Below are 27,460 nucleotides of genomic sequence, written 5' to 3' on the forward strand. Positions count from 1 at the left end.
AAATAATGAAACACTTTATGTATTATTTTATTCTTTCTTTGCAAAAAAGATTTTATTATTACAAAAAGAAGATAATAATAATATTAATTGATCTCTAAAAGAGCATTAAAACTTATTTAAGATATTTACATTAACAAATTTAATATCTATCACAATGCTTCAATAACAGAACAACAATATTAATCAAAATCCTAGTATTTATATTAGTTATTATCTTATTATATACAATAATTTGTTTTGTTCTAATATTTCCAACAAGGTTTCTTATGTTTTATTTTCCTAAATTGATTTTTAAAGTAAATGAGTCGTTTTTTTTTGTTTTGTTTTTCTTTCAATAAAATAAAGCAAATAACTTCAATATTTAGTTGTTATTTTTTAGTTTTCTTTTTTATAAAAGATATTAATTAGGACAAGTTAGTAAAAGTAGAAGATTTTTTATATAAATATGTATATATATTATGTATAGTATAGTTTACAAATCGAATTATTGTCTCGTTGTGCAGTTAACATTTAAACTTAAGTAATTTGAATTTAAAGGACATTTATGTTGTTAAATGCAATCGGGTGTAAGCTGTTTTAAATATTTCGTACAAAAATATAGCAAATCAACTTTATTTTAAAAATTCATTATAGAATTATCAACATGTTAGCGTTGTTTGTATATTTTAATAAAACCCGATAACTCAGTACTATTTAAAATCATCAAAACGGATACCTATTGATTGTTGAAAAAAATAAAATGAAAAACCAACAAAAGAAGCGACATTAAGAACACGGTATAAGCACATTTTACATAAGTATATTTTATCTAACTAAACAAATCTGAGTGACATTTATTTATTTTTTTTTTTAACTACCATGCATTCTTATTCTAATTGTAAATTAAAAAAAAAAATAATTTTATTGCTCATTTAGTGTGGACCTGCCACGTTTAATATGTGCTAGTTCTCTAAGTAATTCTTTGATAAGATCATATGTTGAAAAACTAATGCCAACAGCAATAGGTCCTTTAATCCAATTCATACTGAGTCCTTTAAAGAAGCCATTTTTAACACCCTCCTCTCTGAAATAACAAACAAAAATATTGTATAAGTGAAAGGTTTCCAATTCAAATTATTTATTTATCAAGACAATAGCTTTTAGATTCCAATATTATATAAAATAGCAACCTGATGTTAAACAGCCTAGTACAACCTATTATTCGAAGCAAGAGGGGAAGAGAATTCCACAAGCGAACAGAAAAAACCATTAATTGCCAATTAGGTACCAAATTATGTGCACCGAATTGGTATCAAATTATCTGATCGAAAAGAGCCCGGCATACAAATTTTGTTATAAAGGTACATCGGTTGGTGCTTTTGCATATCATTGTAAAGATTAATGTTCTAAACTGAAGCAGCTTTTCAAATGATTCACTATTTCTTAATTTCGCGTACATAGTTAGAGACTTGGTCATATTTTCTCAATCCATATACATACCATGCAAACTATTATATATGCAACATTAAATTTTCTTTCATGAACAAAATCGCAGCTACTATAAATTCTGCACCCAAAAAAAAAATCGGGAGGATTAGTTTTTTTACAATGATTATTCTCATTTTTGCTCTTTTTGGCTTCCCCATAGCAGACGCAAACTTCCATAAACCTTTGAAATGATTAAAGGAATGTGATTATTTCAACAGAGTGTAGTGTTGAAAGTTATGACAAGATTTTTCGCAAACTTCACAAATTCAACAAAACAGGTGAGGAAAAACGACCGCTATTTCATAAGCCACATCAGGGCCAATTAATAATTCATTTTTATCCAAAAAAACAAAACCGACTTTCATGGATTAAAACTGGATTTTATGGTTTTTCTCATAGTTTCTATAGCCAAACTGGATGAAATTGAAATGGGACTACACTGCAGGCACCAGCTTTCCAATAAAAAAAAAAATTATAAAAATTGGTTCACTCAGTCCAAAGTTAAACAAACATAAACAAACAAAAAAAAATATAGGCGATTGAATACCTCCTCCTTTTTGGAAGTCGGTAAAAAAAATGCACGACTTGCTCTTATAGTAGCAGTTGCTTTGAATCTAAAGACCTTTCAAAAATTAATATTTTCAATTTCATCTTGAAAAAAAAACTTGAAAAAACAGACTATTTGCTTTTTATATTGCGAAAACATCACATTAAAAGGTTTTGACCAATAAACAACTTATGCCATTTGATTTTTTGTGTAACAAAGAATTTTTAGCAAACGAATTTTCAAAAACGTTAGACCATGTTAAAAAAAAATTTTTTTGTGCATTAAAATGTTTAAACATTTTTCCACAAAAAATGTGTATGCCACTCCAAATAAAAATTAAAAGACATACATATGTAATAAAATTAAGTTTCAAAAAATATCATGAACCCTTTTTTAAAAATTTAAATTCAAAAATATGAATCTTTTTAAAAATTGTACTTATTTTTGAATGAATAAATTTCCAAAACATGTTTTTTTTTACCTCATATGTTAAAGTTCACGTAAAGACGTTTTTGAGAAAAGTTATTTTTTTTTTGTATATGTATTGCAGGTAGCGTTCATTTTGGTTTAAAAACTTATAACTAACAAGTTTGATGAAAATCGCATCAGTAGTTTAGGATGTAATTCAAGATAGGTTCATAATGACAGACAGACAGAATTGCGGGACCAACTTCTTTCGCATTTTCTAATATCATGTGTGATTGTTATCTCGATTTCGCGATTTCAATTTTTTTTTTTTTTTATTCTAAACTTGCTCTTAAGTACCTATAAGACAAGTATAAAAGCTTATATTTGTGTCCAAATTCCAGTAGACAAGAAAGTTCATCAACTAAGAATTAATTCTACATTTTCTTGAAAACATATAAAAAGTGACCTAAGAACGACATCAAAATTGTTCTTGATAACTGTATTTCACGTTAGAAAAAATTGAAAAATTTGTTTATGCAATAATAATTTAAATTGCTTAAAAATTCTTGTAAATTTTAAACCAATTGCCAAATTAAATTATCATTTTATTAACCCATGACTTACCTATAAATTTTCTTAAGTGTTGAATAAATTGTTGTGTATTCGCCTAGATTTTTCTGATTTATTCCAATTGTTTGCATTCGTCTTCTCACTATGTCTAGTGGATAACTAGCCGTTTGACCAGCTGCACCAGCAGCAGCACCAAATGCTAGTGTAACCAATGTATTAGGTGTCTTGTTACCTGTGACTTCTACAATAAAAAAGGAAATAACAAATTATACTTGGAAATTATATTTATAAATCACCACTCACCATTATATTCTTTCTTTAATGTTTCGTAGGTGAAAAATGATGTTCCTGCATATGGAATTACTCCCAATATAGTTGCCCAATAACCTCTAAATAAGGTGCGTGGTCCTTCTTCAACCCATATTTTAACAAACACTTGGCGGAGTGTACTGCAAAGAATTTTTTTTAAGTCATTAATAATAATAATAATTTTAATAAGTAGGTAACAAATACTTGTTTTTTTTTTTTTTTATACTTGTATTCACATAAAAACAAAAATTCATTAAAATCAATATATTTAATTTTAAAGAATCCTACTTGAATGTTCATCTTCTTCAAAACGAGCTATGTAGCCCAATCAACAAAAAACATGTATTTTTTATTTAACTCTCTCTTTTAGTGTACATATTGATTACATTATATCAAGGGCTAATGCTATGTCTGGATTTTTGTTTAGAAATTCTCATGAATTTCGGGATCCCTATACATTGAAAACTCTTTTTGTAGCTCTAGTTCGTCCTATTTTGGAATATTGTTGTGTAGTTTGGTCCCCACTTTTCAAAAAAGATTATAATCGCATTGAAAAAATTCAAAAACGATTTACTAAATTTGCTCTTCGAAAGTTGAATTGGTCTTGCTCCATGCCATCTTATGACAGTAGATGCCTACTAATTGGTTTAAAGCCTTTATCTAGTAGAATAACATACTAGTATTCGGTAATATTCGCGAGAGACGTTTTAACGAACCATATTGAATGTCCTCCTCTTTTAGCCTTGTTCGGTATAAATGCACCTTCTAGAGCCTTAAGACGTAGAAGTAACTTTTTCTTATATATTTCACGACATGCTACAAATTATGGCCAAAATGAGCCGATAACAAATGCTTGCGTTAAATTCAACCAATATGCAAATGTATTCGATTTTAATCAAAGCAGAAATAATTTCAAATCACTTATTATGTTAATGATAATCTAATTGCTTTAATTTTGTATTAATTATTTTTAATTATTATTAAGTAATATCTTTGTAAATAGTCTAAGAGAGTTGTAATACTTATAGACGTAAATAAATAAATAAATAAAAAAAAAATAGAGATTTTTGTACGCAATATATTTTCCTTATTATTATTTCTCCTTATTTCACATGCTAACAAGGTTGGCCGAATTTCTCAATTGTGGACACAGTAAATGGAGACCGTTAATGGTAGCAAAAATCCTCTCAAGGTAGGTAATTGAAAGATAATCGATTATCCTTAAATATCACAATATTTAGTTTTAAGATTTTATTAGAATTGTAAAATCATACCTTTTTGATTTGGCTTAACTAAAGAATTTCAAAATTAATAGCTTCAAATTGTTAGGGATTCAAAGTTCTTGTTTTGAAAAACCCTTACTCTGCGAGGTTAATAACACTCATTCTTCTAAAATGTTTGCCATCCAAGATGCGCCATCCATGGAAATCGAGCAATGTATTTAAATTAAAGCATAGACGTTTGTTGTCAAAAAAGGTAATACTAATCGGCCATTACCCAGATTTTAATATTTCACCAGAAAGCATTAGACTATGACGCGCTCGAGGCAAAAATTTGTGTCAAAATCATTGCAATTGAGAAAACTTAATGTTTTACTGCCCAAAATTTTTGTCTTTAAAACAGGTATGGAAACCGTAAATATGAATCAATATGACTCAAATGTACTTTCTGGAAGTTTATAGTAAGATCTAAAGAAGAGATTTGTACTCTCATTAAGTAATAAGTTTAAGTTAACGGTTAAATTTAAGTTTTAGGTGTTATTTGCCTTTCCCGTACCTTGATACGGTTATATGTATGTATGTTTTATGTCACCAATTTTTTAACGAATATTATTTGTAGATTTATATTAGATAATACAGGCTTTTTTGGTCCATTGATGGTATTCATAACTTCTTCCGGAGTTTTTATTGATCTTAAAAAAAATGTTTTGTTTAATATATTATAAAATTTGTTTAGTTCTTTATTTTTAAAACTTACATGTTTTTAACCAAAATAGCATGCATTACCTAATATAAATTTACAGATTGATTCGGTTGTTTTTAAAAGTTTAACGAGTAGGTTTAACATTAAAGAATATTCACGACGCGCTATCAAAAACCTTTGGAATCGGAATCAGGAGACTGGAGATTAAAAAAATACAGTTTAATAGAAAAAAAGACCCTTTCACCAATGATATGCATGGTCTTTTTGTATTCTTGATGCCAATGACCATCGAAGTATCTTAAGCATTTTTTTTTTTAAAGCTTCTATTATTTTAACAGGGTGTTTTGGTACTTGTTGCACAGAATTCTTTCTCCCATAAATATGTCGATGCACTTTATTGGTTCTTGGTTCTCATTGCAAATGAAACGTTCATGCCGAATTTTATCCCCGTATATGTACCTGTCGCACTGAAAATAGCAACTACATTAAAAAAAAACTTTTGGAGTGTCGTATGAACGTGGTTTCAATTTTGTCATTTAACAAGCTTGTTTTGGCATTTAAATTACATCTCAAGAACAATTAGTTTAACAGATATAGCTTTGCCTAAAACTGCGTTATTGATGCAGTATTTTTAATAATGGTGGCCAAACCCCAAATGGAATTCGTTGGGACTTTGAGTATGTGAGCATACAATTTTGGCCGAGTCAAAATCTAAATACCCTGGTGTATTATTGTTTTATTAATCTTTAGTACACACACGTTTTTTTCTCGTAAAACACAAAATAATTTGAATATTAGCGGTGGCTCTTATTTTGTTTTTATAAGTATACATATTTGTCTTTGGTCTTGAATTTATTAAAGACTTTCTTCTTTTCGTTTTGAAAATATCTGATAAAACTTGATTTTAAATATCATATCAAAAAATACATAAATATTATATTTTCTGAGTTAACTTACTTGTAACCTGAATATTTGTCCGTCACAGCCATTCGTGCTCTTGCTAAGTCCAATGGATACGTCAATGATTGTGATGTGATGCCAGCCAATGAACCAGCCATAAATCTCTTCAACTTTGTACTGTGATAATGGAATAAAATTTTTAGATTAATTTTTGAATTTTTAAAAGGACACACTTACTTTGTACCATTCTCATCAACTCGCAAAATCTTTCGCCATTGTTCGTGAGCGGTAAATTGTATTGCTGCATATGGTACAATCCGAGCCATTGTTGCAGAATTTCCACGCCATAATGCAAGTGTTCCTTCAGTGGCGTAGGTGTTTTTTAAAAATAGCACAGCAGCTCGAAATGAGTATGGGGTATCTTTGCTTCAGAAAATAAAAAAGAATTCATTATTGAAAAAGAGTATCTTCAAAAAGGGTTTTACACCAAATCATATATCAAATAAGCTTGCTTATACTAACCGAATTTGAAAATTTATTTTCGCTCTATCTAAAGGAGCTATTGTAGTTTTTGCTATTGCTCCCGCTGCAGCTCCAGCTATTAAGCTCGTTAGTACTGCATCAAATTTGTTAACTTCGAGAAAGAAAATACAAAATTTAGTACAAAATCAAGAAAAAAAAAAAAAGTTAAATGTATACCTTTTACTGGTTGTGTTTTATTGGTTGGCGTTGGTTCAGTCTGTAAATTGTGTGAGGTCTGTTGCACAGATGCGGACTGTTGAAGAGAAGCGTCTGTGCTTGCGGTCGCTGATGAATTTTGTGTGTTATTAGGTTTGATGGACATTGCAAGATTTCCCTTCTCTATTAAATGGCTCATTGCAATCTGAAATATAAACAAAAAATCAGAAAGTTTCTATAAATAGTTTATAACGCGAAATGATTTAGTTTCTATGGATTCTTTTTTATTGGAAAATACATTATTTTCTATGCGTGATTACACAGTAGCTGATGATTTCAAGTTCAATTACATTTAATTACAGTCATAGTCGATATCAGTCTGGTTAGTCAATAATATGAAGCAATAAACCAGAAGTGTAATTCGTATTCTGCATAATGGAAAATTTTGTATTACACAAGAAATTGTATTATCGCCATTATTACCTCCTAATATTATATTATACAAATGATGGACATTCACTTTCAAAGTTCACCCTACATTGTTTGTAAAAAAATACGTTTTGGGATATTAGCCCAGTAAGAATAACCGAAAAATTGTGAAAGAAAGGAAAAAATTTGTAACAGGCTGATTTTTGGTATACAGCTTGGTGTTGGGTGGTTTCCAATCTTATAAGGGGTCAAAGGTCACAGCATTTTTTTATTTTAAATACAGTAGGTTTTAGACAAGAATTATGTTTTACAAAATTGTAGCTGCAGTTATTTTACAAATAATTGTCATATAAAGTTTTTTTTTGTATCACTTATCATTTAGACATTACAGCATTTCAAACAATCCCATGCCATGTAATTTAATTAAAATAACAAATGTAAAAATATCAAGAAAAACATAATGCGAGTTTGCATTGATAAAATTTCTAAACGTTGCATGATACAAGAAAACTTTGTAGGACAATTTCCGTTTCCGTAACCATGTTAAATCCATTTTTGAGAAAATGAATCGCAATCCAAAGTTCAAAATTTTGACAGATGATGGAAATCAGAAAACGTGTTCGTAAATCCAAAGAAAAAAAAAACATGCACAAATAGTTTCTCTAATGTCGTTTTTAATTAGTATTCTCTCCGATCCTGAACCCCAAAAAAAACAGTCAAACATAGTTCTTTTCAGTTGGAAGTTTCATGTCTTTGTATATGTGTGTTTTTTCACAATTTCCCTTAATAAAAAAATTACTGCAACTAGGATTACTATTCGTCTCCCTTTTGGGGGGACTATGCCCCATTAACATCTCAAGAACTAATTTGTCCCCCATAACTGAGCATGTAAAAGGGGGACGCAAAGTATCCTTTTTTAAGCATCCATAATTTATTTTTATTTTAGAGCAATATACATCATATCTATTGAAAGCAGCAGGATCAGGGTTGTAAAAAATCATTTATTTTTCATTATAGATTTAAAAAAAATGTTTATAAAAACATTGCATCAGAAAAAAAATATTTATTACGACTGAAAAAAAATTGCATTAAAAAATAATTTTTTATTACAACTGAAAAATAGGTATTTGCATTTAAAAAAATATGTACTACAGATAAAAATATTTTGCATTCAAAAAATGCTTAGGTACTGCAAGCTGCAACTGAAAAATATTTGCATCGAAAATAAAATTTGTATTGCAACAAAACAAAAATTTTATTACAAATGAAAAATTTTCTGCATTGAAAAAAAAATCAATGCAAAATGTGTGTATTAAATATTTTGTTTTTAATGCTTGTCGAACTTCTTACAATTTTTTCAAATAAAACACTTTCAGAAGCATCCAAAAGCATTCCGGACGACCAATCAAAAACAAAATAACATTATTAGTCACAAATGACCGCATGTAAACAAAGCAACCATGCAATTATGAAAGCACCCCGACCCAGACCTTCTTATCTTATTGGTAATGGCACAAATTCGATCCAATTTATTAATTATTCCTATCTTCGTGACAATTTTAGACTCTGAAGGGCTTAACGTGATTTTTTAAATGCTTTGCTTAAGAGGATTTACCGATTTTAACCTTTTGAAAACTATTAACCTCATAAAGACAATAAAATATATTTCCTTGCCAATTAATATATCAATTGTTATTTACATACAACCACATACTTTTCTACACACTTATTTAAAGATTCGTTTCACGCAACGCTTGCCATTGCATTTCCCTCAAAAAAGTCGACCTTGAATAAATACATTCTGTTCTAGTTATTAAAATATTTTTTCAAATATGCATTTCAATATTTTAAACCATTTATTTAGTCAGTTTGTACCCAGCTTTGACGCAACAATGGAAAAATCATAATACAAAATTGGAGATGGAAAAAAGACACCAAAAGATTTTGTTAACATTACTCTTTGGATTGTAAAATCAATACTTTTTTCAATTGTTACTTCTAAAATACTTAAAGAAATTGGTACTTCTACCTTCAGATATCAGAAAATTCAATGTTACCTCAAGGCAAGAGAAAATAATGTAGTTCTCAAAAATAAGCCCTACGTACTAGGAAGTTTAAAGATAAATCACATTTTTCATGAATAAACACAAGAGACAAACAGCCTATAACAACTTAGCTCATCAAAGTACACCCACTATCTTAAATGTATTCTAATTATACACATAGATACTAAACCACATGTGGCGCATGCTAATTTTTTAATATTAATTTTGTTGTTTTTGTTCTAAAAATAATAAAAATTACGATTAGCTAACAAAAAAAGCGAATGAAAAACATTGATAAAAAAAATTACTCACACTCAACGTCAATGCAATAATATTTGTATGTAGGTAAATGGGTAAAGTTCAATTTGTATAAATTGATGAAACAAATGAGTTGATTGAGAGAAATTGCGCATTTTTTTTAATTTTTTTTTTTTTTTTTTCAAAACAAAATACTTAGGAAAGGTAACAACTAGAGCAAAATTTTAAGTGGCGTCATGAATCGCATGTTGCAGAAAATAATCCACAGAAGAGAGATTAAATGTGCATGTGGTTATTTAGAATGACGAAACAGTTGGAAACATTTTTCTCTCAATTCAATTGCAATTAGTGTCTATAGAAAATTTAGATACATTCAAGTCGACATTGATATAACAATGGGCAACAGGTATAATCTTCAAATAGTACAGAGTTGAAGAAAAATATTTTTTTTGTCATTTTTAAGAAAAATATCTCAAATATTAAGCTGGAATTAGTGATTGAATATCCAGACGAGGTATAAAAATCATCGGTACCAAATTTGAAGAAAATCCGTCCACCCGTTTAGGCTGTGGAAATGTATACAGATGGACGCACAGACACACAGACGAGACGCATGGAAAAACAAACTTTATTTCATCTTTTACCCAACGTTTCGTAGCTATTCGCAACTTCTTCAGGGGTTTTTTATTGATCTTCAATTTAACATTATGAAAAAAATTAGTTTGTTTATTATTTTATACAATTTGGTTTAATTTTAAAACTTTCATGTTGTTTTTTTTGTTGTATTTTACATTCTTTTGTTTTTTTAACTTTTGTTTTTATTTAGTTTGAAAAAAGTTTATATGTAATTTTTATAGGTAATTTGGGGATGCAACTATGTTAATTGTTGGTATGTTTTTCTGGTAATTGAAACCGTATCTGCAGTCCGTTTCATTCGATCACGTCAGGTTTTCTAGATAAACTCAAAGAGTGTTCACAAACACTTTTAAAAACGAACATCTCTTTTGTAATTATCTCGAAAACCTTATATGACAGTGCAAAATCTGGTTTCAGCGACCCAAAAAACATTATTAATTAAAATAGTCACACCCCAGTGCAAAATCTGGTTTCAGCGACCCAAAAAACATTATTGATTAAAATAGTCACACCCCAGTTCTGAACTTTTTTAGTTTTTTGTGTGACTGTGTTATTTTTAATCCTTCGAATAAAAAAAGCAATTATTAATAACTCTTTCAACTTCAATACAATTTATTTCTGTGATCATCTACTATCAAAGGATTGCCAAGAACTCTAAAAACCAATCGTCAATCAAAACCCCGCTGTTTGATATACCTAAATTTTTACTTTCGACAAACTTTTTCTTCTCAAATGTTTACTAAACACTATGTCAAGATTAAATTTGAATTCTCGTTTAACAAGTTCAAGGTCATTCAACATAAAATAAGTAACGAATAACAACAATAAACTAGCTTTTTGTTTTTCATTTCCTTAAACTAGAACTAACTTAACTTTGTTTTTGATCTTTTTTTTTATCGAGAGCTAAAGAATTTAATTGATTTGTTTTTTTTTCTTATGAAATAATAATGTATTTCAAAAAAGAAGATAAGGCCAGTAGGTATAAAAATAATAATCTAGTCAAAGTGCAACCGGCATCAAGGTAAGTGACCACATAAATGGAATTTGATTGTGATTTAAAAATATGACGTGCCCCTTTTTATTCGTTAAAACAACAAATAAAAAAAAAAAAAAAAACAGAAAAACAAACACCACGAGTTTATTAGACAATATCATCAACAATAACAACAACAAAAGGGGGTCTAATGAGCAAAACAACAAGAATAGCAAAAACGTGTGTGTAAATTGTCGTCTTTCGTTTTTCCGTCTCTCGCATAGTTACGTTATCATTCTTGTCGCTGTCGACCGACGCACTGTGGGACAACTATTTAAAAGTGTGCTTAAAATACAAAACTTATTTATTAACTGTTATAGGGAATAATTGTAAGCATAAGAAACCGAAAGAAATTTTAAAATCGGTTAGTTAAATGTCGTTTACGATTGGCAGTCCCGAAGCGTCCGGAATCATTCAGAAGCCTTCTGAAAGAGTTTTACTCGCACGAATATGACAGGCAGAACGCTTCTCAGAAAAGAAATTCTCTTCTTGATTTTAATGTCGTTTTCGATTGGAATAACTCAAGGATTCACTCATTCTGAAATCCAATAAAACAGTTTAAATCGCTTCCACTCAATTATGAAATATCTGTATTGGTGAATAATCAAATACAATTTTTTTTTGCTTTTTGACTAGGAAATTTGGTTTGACGTTTGATTATTTAAATATTAGTGATTTTGAGTGAATTCTGTTTTATGTCGTTTTCGATTGGCTCTCCGGAAGAGTCCGGAATCATTCAGAAGCCTTCTGAAAGTGTTTTATTCGCACTAATATGACAGACAGAACGCTTCTGAAAATAAAAATTCTCTTCTTGATTTCAAAACAGAATTCACTCAGAATCACTAATATTTAAATAATCAAACTTCAAACCAAATTTCCTAGTCGAAAATCAAAAAAAATTGTATTTGATTATTCACCAATACAGATATAAAATTTCAGAATTGAATTGAAGCGATTCAAAGTGTTTTATGTGATTTCAGAATGAGTGAATCCTTGAGTGAAACCAATCGAAAACGACATACAAAAATCAGCTGCCATTTCTTGCCCATTTGAGTTAAAGATTGATTATTTCGTACCTATTTCAATTAAATTGAATAAAAACTACATAATACTATGAATTTGTTCGTTAAAACTGAAATAAAAATTCCAAAAATTAGTTTTAACATTTTTTTATGTTTAACCTGTGCCCGAAATCTTACGTTCGAAATTAGGAAACTCTATGTTCGACTTCAGGAAACAAGTGTTCGACTACTGGGAAATTTGGCTTTTTTTCATTTTTTATTTTTTTTATAAAAAAACAATAAAAGTAAATAAAAGAAACTTAAATTTAATAAAAACAATTTGAGTTCCAGCAATTAATTAACTTAATATAACGAATTTAAGTTGAACGATTTCCTCACAGTTGAGGATTACTTTTTTGTAAGCTACTAGGTGTTCGATTATAGGGGAAATGACCCTATTCAATTTTGTTTAATTCCTTTTCATAAAATAAGCCAGATGGCATACTTCGTTTTGTGATTAAAACCATAAAGAACCTTGTTTTATTAATTGAATCGGTCATTGCAAAAACCACTTATGTACATTATGTAATTCAATTTTTTTTTAAATTGTTTTTTTTTTTTTTTGCTGAAAATCGTTCCTCAAAGGTAAATGCGTATGCTGGGTAAAAATCAGATAAGATAATAATTCAAAATAAAACGGTTATTCCATGCATGCACTGTTTGACGGCGGGTGTAGTTATATCTGACTGAGTTTAAAATTTGCATCGTCCTGATCGTTTCAACAATATGTTGTCTTCAATTTGGATAATATAATATTATGTAAATAAATATTTGTTTAAGAATAATTTTCAATAAAAAGCCATTACAAAATTCGTAAAAGAGATTAGGTATATTGGTTAAATTATATACTATGCTATTCCTTGCTAAAACAACTTAAGTCCAAAACAGTTTTTCAGGGTTTTTTCGTTATTATTTCTAATAAAATATGACTGTTATTTTACACATCAGTTTCTTACAACTCAAATACTAAATTAAACTTAAAAAAAGTCTTTAGAGATTCGTTTGCTTGAGCATGAAACAGTTTTTATTTGTTCCTGAACAATTCAAATTGTTGAACTTAAGTGGTTTTTGTAATGACCGATTCAATTATAAAAACAGATTTTATGTATTTTGTTTACATATGTAATTCAGTAAAAATATGCTTTATTAAAAGGAAATTATAATTTGCTCCTATTTTTTTTTTTTTTTTTTTTTTTCATAAAAACCTTTAAGATAAGAGCTACAGTGCACCAGTCATGCATTTATTTAATAACACTTTTGCTCTCATCGAATTTCGTTTGTCAAGCTGCGAAAAGTGAAATGAAAAGCATAATAACATTTTCGTTTACGATTTCCTTGTGCAGGTTTTGTATGAAAATATTCGTTTCGCTTCAGCAGGCTTATTAAAAAAAAACAAAAAAATTTTAATATCTCAACCCTTTCGAAAGTTATATATTTTGCAATGAAAAATAAAAATCTGACCCACTGTGCGACGTTGTTAGTTGTTTGTTCTTGGGTTTATTTTAAGCAAATCTCCCAGTTCGGGGCAGGGTCGAATGAAGCAAGCAACAACAAAAAAAAAAAAACAAAAACAACAAAAATAATTTTGCGTACACAAATATAAATAAGTAATAAATAAATTAGAGAGACTGTGAGAGTGTCAACATAACTTAAAGCTTAGAAAAGGTGCTATCTTCATCCACATTATTTTATGTTTATTTAAAGCTTAAAAGTCTCCAATTACTTATTACTGATTACGCAACTGATAAGAGAATTAAGAATAATTATATTGTTTTTCTTTTTATAACCGGACGTATTTTATAGAGATTAATACCTTAGTAATTTTCCTGAATTATATAACAAATACGGACGAACACATTTGATTTCTGCTAAAATGTTACGATTCTAAAAAAAAATCTAAATCTGAATCTGGTTTGGTGTTGCGGAAACAATAATGACGTCGTTCATGTCTAGATTCTAGCCGATGACAGGTCATTTCTTATTTATTGGAAATTCATTTGCTTAATATGCTTATTTCATTATTAAATAAGAATAACCCACGAAGGTGATTAGGATATGATTCGGACAAATACAAAAGTCGTAAATAGACTTACATTATAAAAGGGCAATGGCACAAGTTGAAACCCGCCTGGTTTCGACTTGTCGACTGTTGGTATGATGATGGTCTTCCTTGTTGCTTAAAATAAGTCTTAATTGTTTAGACACAACACAGACACAATAATTGTATAATCTTTTTTATTTTTTATAAATCGCAAAAGACCAAAGGAATATTAAATATTCTAACGAACTATGACGAATAGAGGCAAGATAATAATTGACACCGAGTTCGTCGGAACTCGGTAAACTCTGGAGAAGTTGAAAATTTAGTTTGAGACGATTCAACGACGAGCGGATAGAAATTTTTGCTTCAGCGATGATGAACTTCAACTACAACTGGGAAATGAAAAACAAAAGAATCCCAGCCAGAACCGAGAGCAACCATTTAAAATCCGCACTAGAACTATGGAAGAGGAACGATCAACCAAGAACAACTTGTGGTTGTCCTGTCAGACCAAAGTGACAGATATAAGAGTAGTAGATTTATTATGAGAATTGTACTAGAATTCTATCAGATAGAAATCTATCATTACAGCAGAGTTTAAAATTATTCGAACAGGTAAGTGAATGTAGCATGAGATTTTTCGAGGTTTTTTTTTACAGTACGCAATAATGGTCAAAACTGAAATGCAGTTTTTTTCCCTGTAGCAAAATAAAATAACACGGGCTCTTATTGGCGATTGGTAAAGTTGAAATGCGCTACCGGTGGTTAAAACCAAAACTAAAATTAACAGGACGGAAGGAGCTAGCATCCGACATTTTACTTTTGACATGCACGCTATTTTTAGAAATAAAAAACGTAAACATCCGTCCTGTTTAAATTAGTTCAAAAGTTGAAACTACGGCGCTAGTAGTATGTGCTCCAATCGCCAATGGGAGAGAAATCTGCATGCAGCGCATAGCTGCATCATGTCTCTATTTCTAAATTCCATGCCAAGTTTCATTATAGCCACAAGAAACAACCAAAATACAAAATAATTGATATTTGCCAATATATTACTGATATTAGCAGTTGGCAGAGTTATCATTCAATAATTCAAATAACATTTGTTTTGATTTTCTTAAAATGGAAGAACTAATCGGGCCATATTCATAGACACATGGGTCGTATGGAATAAAAAAGAGCTAGCTCTTATCTCACTTTTCAGTACATTTTCTTGAGATTTATCTCATTTTCTTGAGATAGATCTCTAGAAAATGTACTAAAAAAGTGAGATGGAGTCTATATAGACTCTACCCAACTAGCACAACAGCTTCTATAAATTGAAATCTCACAGGTTCTACTTTTTATACAGCTTGTATTGAGCTTGCTTCAGAATTTAACTGCTTATAGAAGTTCGGACTTGTTTAACAACTTCTAATAAGTTGTTTAAATACTATTAAAGAAACTTAAACGAAGAAAGCTTGTTTTTCTTATTAGCCTGTTTAATGAATTTATAGAAGCTTTACAGAAATTACCAAGTATTGTTTTGATTTTTGGTTTTGATATTAAATAATATAGCTCGGAAACTTTTTGGTTTTGACAATGAATAATTAAGCTCGGACATTTTTTTGCTATTTGAACTGATTAAGTTTTTGATTTCATTAATGAATATACTAGAATGGCCGAGTGGGTAGAGTGGTGGACTACCACCAAGCAGATACGAAGTTCGATTCCTGGGTGTGGTAAATAAAATTATATACTTTTATAATTATTATTAATAGATATACTAAAAACTAATGGAATATTATATATAATATCAGATCAAAAGATAAAATTCATGATTTAAAACCAGTTAAAAAAGAATTCTTTTTTGTTTTTGTAGTTTTTTTTTTTAATTTCGATAAGACATGTATTAAAGAGCTATACAAGTTCTTCCGAAGCTATCTGTCAAATCTCAAAGTTTCGGTAGAGCTTCAAGCTTCGTTTAAGATCCTTTTAGAGGGTCAAATTTGTATAACGTTCTCCTTTTTCCATGCCCAACAACCTTACTAAAGTTTAAAAGAAGCTGAAATGTAGCTTTTGTAATACCTTAACCGAAGCTGAAATGTTAGTTGGGCTAAGCTTTATTTTTGCATAACAGAGCCACCTGTCTAAGCTGCTTCAATTTTTAAGCCAACGGGTATATTCATAGTCGCTTTTAGACCCGTTTATTTCAGACTGGGGTTTATCCAATGTTATTTGAATAGGATAAACTCCATCAGTTTTCTTAGAAGAAGTTTTGACAGTGTCTATGAATAATGAATATGGCGCAATGTAGTAAAACCTTTTACTTGCTCATAATCAGGGAAAGGATTTGTATGACCTAAAAAATTCAAAAAAGGCAAATAAAAATTAAATAAAATGCAAAAAAAAGGCATTTATTAAATAAAAAGAAAAAAAGCTTGATATTTAATTATGAAAGTATTGAACTACCAACAGCTTTCTAAAGTTTTCAGGATACAACCTCCTGCGATTGTCTCTAAGAAGCGTCTTAAATGAGCTGAAAGACCTCTCCACTTGAGCAGAAACGAGTAGATCCGATTTAAAACTGTCGAAGTTATTCACTTAAATTTTTTTTGGGAAGTTTGAAGTGGATATGTTGCCATTAGTTACAGAATTTATTTGATCAATAATACTAAGTCCCTGATTGAATTTGAAAACAGTAGTGTCAAAAAATAGAGAAAAAAAAATAAGAAATATAATGTATAAATGAAAAGCGCCTACTTAATCTTTCCTACTATCTTTTTTTAATGTGTTCAGTACAACGAATTTGTTTTCTTAAAATTATGGTTTGGCCATATTTTTAAGCAAAATAATCTCAACTGAAGTAAACGAAATTTCAAGCTAGGGTTTATAAAAAGTTTGATTCAAGATTTTTTTAGTTTTAAAAAAGCATACAAACTAAATTAACAAAAAAGGCACTGATGAGTAAAAAATGCAAAAACAAGACACTAACGGGTAAAAAAGAAAAATTAAAAATATATTTGGAATCAGGGGGACATGAATCATGTTTGTATAAACTCTATACTTTCTTAAGTTAATGCAAAAAAAGGCAAAGTTAGGAAAATCCGTTCCCTGATTGCATTCACTCGATTCCACTAACACCGAAAAGATTCGTTAACGGCAAAAATCAACTCGTGAAAAACTGTCATTGTAAAACTTCTCATTTCTTATCTAAAAGCGTTTTGATCGATAATACAAAAAAAACGTTAGTTGGAAGTTTTTTTTTATGAAAATGAAAATTTATTACAATAAACTAACCCAAATTTTAAAATTGAGATATATTTAAAAAAAATATTTTTTGCATTTTCTTAAAAAACTTAAATTTTTATAAATCCATTTTCAGTTTTAAATTTCTTTTTTTTTTAATTGACAAACTACAACAACTTCACCCTACAAGCTAAAAATCTCATGGCATTTTTGTTTTTTAACTTTGCTAAGTAAAATGTAATAGATTAGTCAAGGAAAAAAATCTGTACAACAAGAAGAGTTGGAACCACAAAATGGTCGGTCGAGTCTGACGACGTTCGAGTTGATGCCGAGACCTAACATATTTGTCGAGTTCGTATAAAAAAGAAGTTTTTCCTTCGATCAAAATAATACCAAAATATAATTACAATAACAAACCCTAAAAAAGGAAAATTTCTATTATCTTGCAAATATATTGGTTATAATTTAACCAAAATATAACCACCACTTTCAATCAAAGAAACCAAACAAAAAACTGACAAAATTGAAAATAAAATGAGCATAAGTGTGTTAAACGACTTGCGAAGCTATTCCCGTCACTGGCTAACTGAATTCATTGAAATTTATCGCAAGGAAGAATGTTTGTGGCAGGCCAAACATCCCGACTACAGCAATTATGCTGTTCGAAATAATGCCTACGATAAGCTTGTTGAAAAGCTAAAAGAGGTCGAACCGAATCCCGACCGAGCCATGGTTGTGCGTAAAATCAATTCGTTGCGATCGGCCTTCAGGCGGGAATTTCGCAAAACTTTGTCCAAGGATAATTATGAGACACGTTTGTGGTATTTTGATAAATTGATTTTTATTGCTGATCAAAATCCGAAACGATTGTATAGCGGAGGAGCTCCGAAGAGAGAGTTGAAGATTAACTTTGAAGATGATAGTATGGAATTTGAACAGGAAGAAGATGTTGGCAAGAATGAACAACAAATTCTAGATAGTAGTGATTTGATTCAAGAGGTTGTTACGGGAAGTCAAATTAAAACAGAAACAAATATTAGTAATGCGATACCAATTCAGACGGTACATCAGCATCAACAGCAACAACAACAACAACAGCAGCAGCAGCAACAACATCAACAGCAACAACAACAGCAGCAGGTTCATCAACATCAGCAAACCCAACAGCAACCTACTGCAGTTAAAGTGCTCGAGATAACAACTCTTGATTCCAATTCACAACGAGAAATACAGCAGGTTAGTTTGATAAGGAAAAAAACTTGATGTAAAAATATCCTTCATTCATTCATGTAGGTATCCAAAGATTAATTGAGAAAATCCCTGTACTCTTTTTTAAGTAGGTTATTATACATACTCATTACTGGAGTAAGAGTTTTAGGGTGGAATTGATAGACGTTTCCCAAATCGAGACTTTTGTTAACTCCCGTATGCGTGCAAAGCGAAAAGTTTTCGGTCTTAGTATAGTATCATTCAAGCTGAGGTAAATGCCATTGTAAAATGTGCACAAACAAACCTCGAATTAAATCACCGAAACAAAAACATTGCCATTAAGTCTGATAGTCAAGCTGCCGTAAAAGCACTTAAATGCTACCAAATCAACTCCGAGCTTGTATTGGAGTATATACGAACTTGGCAAAATAAACAAATTCACTCTCCACTGAGTACCTGGGCACGTTGGTTGGTGTTTAGGTGAACGAGGAGGCGGACTCTTTAGCAAAAACCGAACCGTATTGCAGAATAGTAGAAAATGTTATCAAAAATAAAATAAAACTAGACGAGGAGACCAGGGCCCTATTGCACCAACCACTTTGCGCTTTGCATTTTGCAACTTTGCAAAGTAAAAGTGCAAAGTGTTTCACCGAAAATTAAAAGTTCCCCACTTTGCTTTTTGCAGTTTTTTTGCAAAGTAAAAAGTGCGGGCGTTGCACCAACTGAAAATGGAACTTTGCGGAATTTGAAAATTTTGCAAAGTAAAGCAGTAAATAGTTTCACCTTCTTTTGAAAGTTTGAAATCTTCTTCCCAATAGTTAGTTATTCCTAATTTCAAAATTTTTTTCTTAGTTTTACATCACTCACGTATCTATTACTATACTCTTCATCTTAAAAAAGTCCTTCGATTCATTTTAAATTATCATTTAATATACCCGAACTTTACAGGAGGAATGGCCATTCGCAAATGAAATTTTTTTCAGAGCTTGAAATGGAAAGTTCAAAGCTTTATTGTTTGATCCAATGAAATCAAAGAATTCTTTGCAAATTGGCACAACTGCGCTTTTCAGAAAAGTACTTTGTGCTTTCCAAATTTGTGGTTGATGCAACAAAATTTGCAATGAAGGAATTTTTGTTTTACTTTTCAAAAAAAAAAATAATTTCCTATTTGCAAATTGGAAATTGGTGCAACAGAATTTGCAAAGTTAAAGTGCAAAATGCAAAGTCAAATGTGGATGGTGCAATAGGGCCCAGGAGAGCAAAAACCTGGGCAGGGCAGAACTATCCAAACTTAAACAAGCGAAAATGCTTCTCGGGAACTACAACCAAGAGCGTTTTAAATCATGTATCAGTTTAAGTAGGAACAATGTCAGATTAATTACTGGGCTCCTCACGGCCCACTAAATTAAGGAGCCACCTTAACATTTTGGGCCTAATAAATAGTGCAACATATAGATTCTGTAACGAAAAAGAAGAAACACCGGATCACATTCTGAGTAGTTGCAATGCACTAATACACCAAACCAAAGTTTCAAACACATGGGTTGCTACCAGGTGGAAAAACCCCAAATACTCAATTTCCTGAATGGAAACAGGTAATAGATCTTATAGGTCGCAATGATTCTTACACCGCAAATATCAATGAATCAATCACACGGTCAACAAAATCATTAATATTTCCCAAAAACTGTTTATTAAGTTTATCAAACGAACTGACGAAATCCTCAATTTAATCCCTTAGTATTCGTTCATCATGTGTCGAAAATGACAACTTCCAGAAAATGAAAAAAAAATTCTGTTCCATCTTTTCTTCTTTTTCTGATCGACCTCAGAATACTTTTTCAAATTGTCAAGTTTGTCGACACTATTCATGCGCATTAAGGTGTTTTTTTTTAACTCTTACCTACCTCCAAAATGTTAATGATTGTCATGAAAAGAGCTCACCTGAAAACTAGGCACTGTAGGTCGGTATTTTATTTTTAGTTTCCTATGCTTGTAACATAGGAATTTTCGTATTTTTATTCAAACTGAAATTATGTACATTAAAATTAGGAACATTTTGAGCAGGTTTTATTTTAAGCTATTTGTTCAAATTTGAAGTTGAAAAAGAAAGAAAAAAATTGTTTTTGAAGCACCCTTATGTGCATATTATAGTCTGACATTCTCGGAATTTCCACTTTTGAACTTTGACGCATGATATCGGATCATTAGTAAAATGGAACAGTTACAGCCCTTATATCCATCCACTGCCAATATTTCCCCCTCCTCTTCAATTGCTTAATTGTTGGTAAAACTTATAGTAGTTGGCTTTGATAGTTCTTATTATTCTTATTTGCAGCAGGGTACATGAAGTGAAAGTTATCAAAAAAGTTAGAACATATCGCTCATTTACTTGAACACTGTACCATGCCTTTGAATTTTAAAATTGAATCATCAACAGCAAGAATTTGGCCAGGATTAAAAATAGATTTAAAAAAAAACCGAAAATGATTGAACTTTGTATAGCTTATTGAATCTTGAAGATCGTTTCCAGTGCAAGTTCAAACTGGCAAAACTTTTCTTTGTGGCTTGAATCCAATAAAAGCTTTTCTTTCAGACTTATTTGTAAAGGAAAATCGTTTGCCCGATTGCTCACCTAAAAGATTGGTTTGAAAAACAATTTGATCAATTATTTCTTTTGTAATTATACATATGATTACTAAATATTAAGTAAGGGTCATGGTTTTCTTAGTTTTCGATTTCTAATCCAGTCAAATAAGGGTTTAACCTCGGAATGAATGTTAGTAGAAATTTTTTTTGCTCAATATCTTCCTTTTGCCATTCTATAACATATCTCAAAAGTCTAGAAAAATCTCATGTCCGCTTGTCGCGATTTCAAGGTCAAATCGCGAAATGGAGATTTTCAAAATAAGCAAAAATAGGCTATGGTATTATATACACATATGATACATGATTTCAAAGTATTTTTTAATGCTGATTCCAAAAAATCTAAAATCAAGACAATCTGACGTCTCTGGAAAAAGTTATACCTGTTTTTCATCTGTGAACTCATATTATTATAACAGTTGCAAACTTACTGCCGAAAAACCCTTAAAAGTTATGGTAGATGAACCAAATTTTGCATGAAGATTTAAGAATCCATCATTATTAAAAATCAAAACAATTCATTACAAAAAATATATATACCTACGAAATAATGGTATTTTTTGATGGAGGGGCAAATTTTAGGATATGCACTAATGAAGATTCTTGTTCATCTTAGGAATAAGTGCTAATAGGCTAATTTTTTCATTTTACTCTTTGTTTGGATATTCTTTAACTACCCTCAAAAATCTAAAAAAATCTCATGTCCGCAAGTCCTAATTTTCTTGGTTTGAAGATAAGGTGCAAATTTGAAAAAATTGAAAACCTACTCTTTAGATATTTGTGTCAGATCAACATGAATAAGGTACATTACTTTTCAGGGATGGTCATATTGATTTGTTTGTGGGTTTTGTTGGAATGAGCGTTGAAAAATACCTTGAAATGATATGGGATATGTTGGTATACATATAAGAATCTAAAGTTTTGTTATTATTTTTTTTAAATCTGCACCTAACTTAGTTTAACCTGGAAAATTAGAACTTGCGGACATGAGATTTTTTTAGATTTTTGACATAAATTATAGAATATCCAAACAAACATAGAAACCAAAAAATTAGCCTATTAGCACTAATTCCAAGATTGTACCTGGATGTTTTTTAGTGCACATCCCAAAATTTCCCCTTTTCTAAAAAAATACCATTTTGTCATAGATATGAATGTTTTTTGCATTGCATTGTTTTGATTCTGAATGATAATGTATCTTAAAACCTTAATGCAAAATTTGGTTTATCTACCATAACTTTTAAAGGTTTTTCGGCAGTAAGTTTGAAACTGTTATAATAATATGAGTTCACAGATGAAAAACAGGTATAACTTTTTCCAGAGACGTCAGATTGTCTTGATTTTAGATTTTTTGGAATCAGCATTAAAAAATACTTTGAAATCATGTATCATATGTGTATATAATACCATAGCCTATTTTTGCTAATTTTGAAAATCTCCATTTCGCGATTTGACCTTGAAACCGCGACAAGCGGACATGAGATTTTTCTAGACTTTTGAGATATGTTATAGAATGGCAAAAGGAAGATATTGAGCAAAAAAAATTTCTACTAACATTCATTCCGAGATTTACCCCTTTTTTCTCCTTATTTTACTGTATTATTCATAGTTTGAACCATCTTTATTGCCTACATAATATCCTGCTGGATGTATTGTATGCTTTCTGTTCCAATTTGATGGAACGAATGGAATTGTTTGAATTTTTCTTAAGGCCTCAGTTATAGCTATCAGTAAAATCCATCAGTAAAAATTGAAACAGCAGGAATCTGAAATCTTTTACTGATGAGCGTTTATAGCAATCAGTAAATATACGTCATTAAATTAAATGTTTATTTGACATTCGCGCCTCAAGCAATTTTTTTACTGTTGATTTCATCAGTAATTTTTTTAATGATGGCACCGGAACACTAAAAAAGTGGAACGAAATGGATTTTTTTTGGCAGTCAGCTGTTCAGTAAAATGAAATTTCATCAGTAAAATTAATAAAATGAATTTGTGTATAAAATTTAACACAAAATGCATTGATTCTTTTTGAAAAAAATTTGTGGAAATATGTTTTCAATTTATTTCATCAAAATTTTCCACAAAATATAAGATTAAAGTATTCAAAATAACAAAACAAAATTTTTACTGATGGATTTTACTGATAGCTATAAGGCCTCAGTTATAGCTATCAGTAAAATCCATGAGTAAAAATTGAAACATCAGGAATCTGAAATCTTTTACTGATGAGCGTTTATAGCAATCAGTAAATTTACGTCATTAAATTAAATGTTTATTTGACATTCGCGCCTCAAGAAATTTTTTTACTGTTGATTTCATCAGTAATTTTTTTAATGATGACACCGGAACAGTAAAAAAATGAAACGCCATCAGTAAAACGAAATGGAATTTTTTTTGGCATTTGGCAGTCAGCTGTTCAGTAAAATGAAATTTCATCAGTAAAATTTATAAAATGAATTTGTGTATGAAATTTAACACAAAATGCATTGATTCTTTTTGAAAAAATTAGTGGAAATATGTTTTCAATTTATTTCATCAAAATTTTCCACAAAATATAAGATTAAAGTATTCAAAATAGCAAAACTAAATTTTTACTGATGGATTTTACTGATAGCTATAACTGAGCCCTAACTGAGCCCTAACATCGATTTGAGCTTTTAGAGCAAATGTTTTTTTTTTCGAACAGAAATAATCGGGATTAAAAATAAATTTTTAACAATGTTAGATCACGATCAAACTACAGTCGAGAAATTGAAAAACCGCAGATTGTTTTGAAATTTTTTCCAAAACGTAGACTCAAACTACTTAATTATTGCATATATCCATCTATATAACTTTCAGCAAAACAAAAGCCATTAGATATCTTAAAGTAAAACCATTTCAATTTTGTAGAGGTTAACAGTAAATAAAAAATGAGATTTGTATTTAATAAGTATTAAAAGTTCAACTCTCTAATATGTACATAATTCGTTTATATTCTTTATTTAATTTAAGGCCGTTAATTCATTGGAACAACATCAACAACAAATGCAACAACAGATGCAAAATGCTCAAGCTCAGCAAGCTCAAGTTACACAAATTCATCATCAGCAAGTCCCTACTATACAAATATCCCGCGAGCATCTACCAACTTTATTTAATTCGACAGCAACCTACGAGAACCCACGACAAAATGATGAATTCGATGCAATTGGCATAAATGTTGCAAGTAAATTGCGTGTAATGAATCCCACACAGCGAATCATTGCTGAAAAACTGATCAGTGATGTATTATTTAATGGTCAACTCGATCAATTGCATATAACGACTAATTTAGCATCGTAACTAGTAAGGTATTCAGTATTAACTATAAATAATAATAATAATAATTGAAATATTACAATTTTAAAATGTAATTTTATTAATTAAGTATAAACATTGATCTATTATTTCTCCCTATATTATAAATATATATAACATAAATGTAATTATATAAGTGTGCAGTTCAAAAAGAATAAAAATGAATAAAAAAAAAGAGTTCTAAACAGAATTGTTAATTTAATGTGAAAAAAATGTTGTTTTTCTTTCATTATCCTGTTAAACTGGTCTACAAGATTTTTTATAAGCATTTTGGGGATGCTGAAGTAGGTATAATCCGAAGTACAAAAAAATGATACTGGTGCGTCAATTTTTGTGTACAAAAACAATAATTGTTTTTCAAAATGTTTAAATTTTATAAATTACATGATATCAAAAGATTGCCTAGATTATTAAGGGAAAAAAATTGCATTTGTGAAATTCTCTGCATTTTCATCTACTCTCTCTATCCAACATCTGTGATTCTTAAATACTGTGTCTCCTTTCAATGCCGATCTGGAAATGCTGACGTAGGTATTTAAATCCAGCATAAAACTAAAATCAAGCGTTTTAGCTCAGTGGGAAAAAGTTATTATGTCGTTTTCTATTGACGAGATTCAGAATAAGATTTGTCAATCTGACAGCTGAAAGAGGGGGTGAAGAGGGGCAAAAGTGGAAAAATCTCAGATTTCATGATCTATTTGCGGCTTAAAATTCAAAAAAATGAATCTGAGATTCAAAAATCTGAATCTGGATTTATGTTCACGCATACAAGCACACGCACTTTCACACCCATTCCTCTGTTTGACAAACAATTTTTGTTGTTTTATTTCAAGAAGGTTTTTAATTGCGATATAGGTACTATACATATATCAAGTTATGCATTCGTAAAAAAAAAAGTTGAGATAACATTTTTCCATGCCAAAATGCCAAAAAAAAAGTGGGTCCCGGAAGTCCGTCTGTCTGTCTGTATAAGGAACTACAGCCTAAACGTCAAACTTGGTATGTAGCATTATTTGGCAACTCTCCAGAGGGGTTTTTGGAATTATTTTTTCTGGACCAAAAATAACGGTACTTGTCATATACCGATTTTAGTAAAATTGAAATATCTCGAAAACGGCTCCAACGATTTTGTTTAAAAAATTCAAATGCTAGTTTTAAGCTAAGGTTTATCTTCTAAAGAAAATTTTAATTGAAAATTATTATTAACGGTACCTGCCATAGAACCGTTTTTTTTTTTCAAATCCGATTATCTCCGAAAACGCTTATTCAATTTCAACGAAACTTTTTGTGAAGAAGCATTTATATAATTTTAATATAAGCAAAAAATAAAATTAAAAAAAAATAATTTTTGGATTTTTAAAAAATTTTTGAATTTTTTTTTTTTTTAATCGAATTTTCGAAAACGGGACATTGTACTTTTTTGAAATTTTGTTTTTAGATGTTGTTTAGTGATTTTTTCAAAATGCCATACCAATTTTATTTTAAAACTTTTTTTCCAAAAAGTTATTTATTAAAAATTAGTTTTTTAATAAACGGCTCTAACGATTTTGAAATTTTTTTTTTTTCAAAAAATGCATCTTAATATATCAATAAAAACTTGTTTTGGAGGGCAATTTGATTTCAGATTTTATTTTATTTTTTTAAAAAACGAATTTTATTTTTTTCCAAATTTCTATATAAAAAGTCTTAAAATTTAAGCAACTTTTACGGCCATATTATTCACTCTGGATTTAGTTTGGATTAAAGTTAATTTTAAATCCAATCCCTTAAATCTGAGTTTCATAAATCCAAGGATTTAATTTTTTGTTCATATTATTCACAAAAAAAAAATTATGTGATTGTTCAATAAATTTTGTATAATTTGCATTTATCTTTATTTTTCCTTCACAAAATACTTGACAAAACAACTGAACAGCGTGAAAATGAATTTTGCATCTGGATTTATAAAGTTAAACAGACCTCCAGAGAGCAGTTTAAATTTGTTTGGATTTAACGAGATTGGATTTAAAAAATTGGATTTAAGATTGGATTTAAGTGGTGAATATTATGGAATTGGATTTATTTTTGACATTTGACATTGCTTACCTACATCCAGATGTATTTTTTTAAACTAGTGAATAATATGACCGTAACTCTAGGAGCAAGTTCGTGTGACCCAGTCGTGCATTTTATTTTATACGCACAGATTTCGTACACAATAGCTTTGTTCGTTGTAAGCTCTAGATCACTCTTGATCACTCCGAGTTCGTCGTCAAGCGTTTTTTGTAGCTCCTTTTTCAACCAGTTATTTCCTCTGTGTTCTATTTTCGCTCTGAACGCACCCAAAAAATATGTAAATATTGAGAAGAGGAAATTGTTTCTTTTGACCAAATTACATTTTTTTTTATTGTTGGATAGTACTTGTACAATTGATTGGACTTTTTTTTGCGAATTTATTTAATTTTCAAGCTCGGATACCTTCAGATTATTTTTGACAGAAAATGGTTCGTTTCCTTGCTAATTTTTAACATTGTTTACAACAACAAAAAGCTATCCGATAGCTTTATGTTAGCTCTTTGAACGTGCCCAATGAAAACCCGAGAATAGGGGGGTTCACATTGACTAACTTACCGGACAGACCAGCCGCCATTTGGTCTGATCTGATGCTGTTTTGATAGTGTGAACACCCATCCGACAGCCTGTCCGGTTTGCCGGATGGTTTTCAAAAAATTTTGATTTTTTGGTGGTCGG

General features: G+C 29.9%; 1 protein-coding gene across 1 annotated transcript; it reads right to left on the reverse strand.

Moving 5' to 3' along the window:
• Window positions 1–783: 783 nt before the first annotated feature.
• LOC129915271 (mitochondrial coenzyme A transporter SLC25A42) lies at window positions 784–14,797 on the reverse strand. Its single transcript, XM_055994757.1, has 8 exons — window positions 14,358–14,797; window positions 6,824–7,007; window positions 6,647–6,758; window positions 6,362–6,550; window positions 6,182–6,301; window positions 3,296–3,441; window positions 3,047–3,233; window positions 784–1,063 (listed from the first exon to the last, which is right to left on the reverse strand). The coding sequence occupies exons 2-8, from the start codon at window positions 6,999–7,001 to the stop codon at window positions 901–903; spliced, it is 1,095 nt and encodes a 364-aa protein (XP_055850732.1). The 5' UTR covers window positions 7,002–7,007; window positions 14,358–14,797; the 3' UTR covers window positions 784–900.
• Window positions 14,798–27,460: the final 12,663 nt, after the last annotated feature.

Source organism: Episyrphus balteatus, chromosome 3 (genome assembly GCF_945859705.1).
Source record: "Episyrphus balteatus chromosome 3, idEpiBalt1.1, whole genome shotgun sequence".
Taxonomy (NCBI): domain Eukaryota; kingdom Metazoa; phylum Arthropoda; class Insecta; order Diptera; family Syrphidae; genus Episyrphus; species Episyrphus balteatus.

What these genes read in the sequence shown, in the direction of transcription:
- LOC129915271 (XM_055994757.1), bottom strand. Translation starts at nt 7,001, where the DNA reads ATGAGCCATTTAATAGAGAAGGGAAATCTTGCAATGTCCATCAAACCT. An exon ending in GACAAATATTCAGGTTACAA is followed by an intron (nt 3,442 to 6,181) that starts GTAAGTTAACTC and finishes AATTCTTTGCAG; the next exon opens with TACACTCCGCCAAGTGTTTG. An exon ending in ACACTTAAGAAAATTTATAG is followed by an intron (nt 1,064 to 3,046) that starts GTAAGTCATGGG and finishes TTGTTATTTCAG; the next exon opens with AGAGGAGGGTGTTAAAAATG.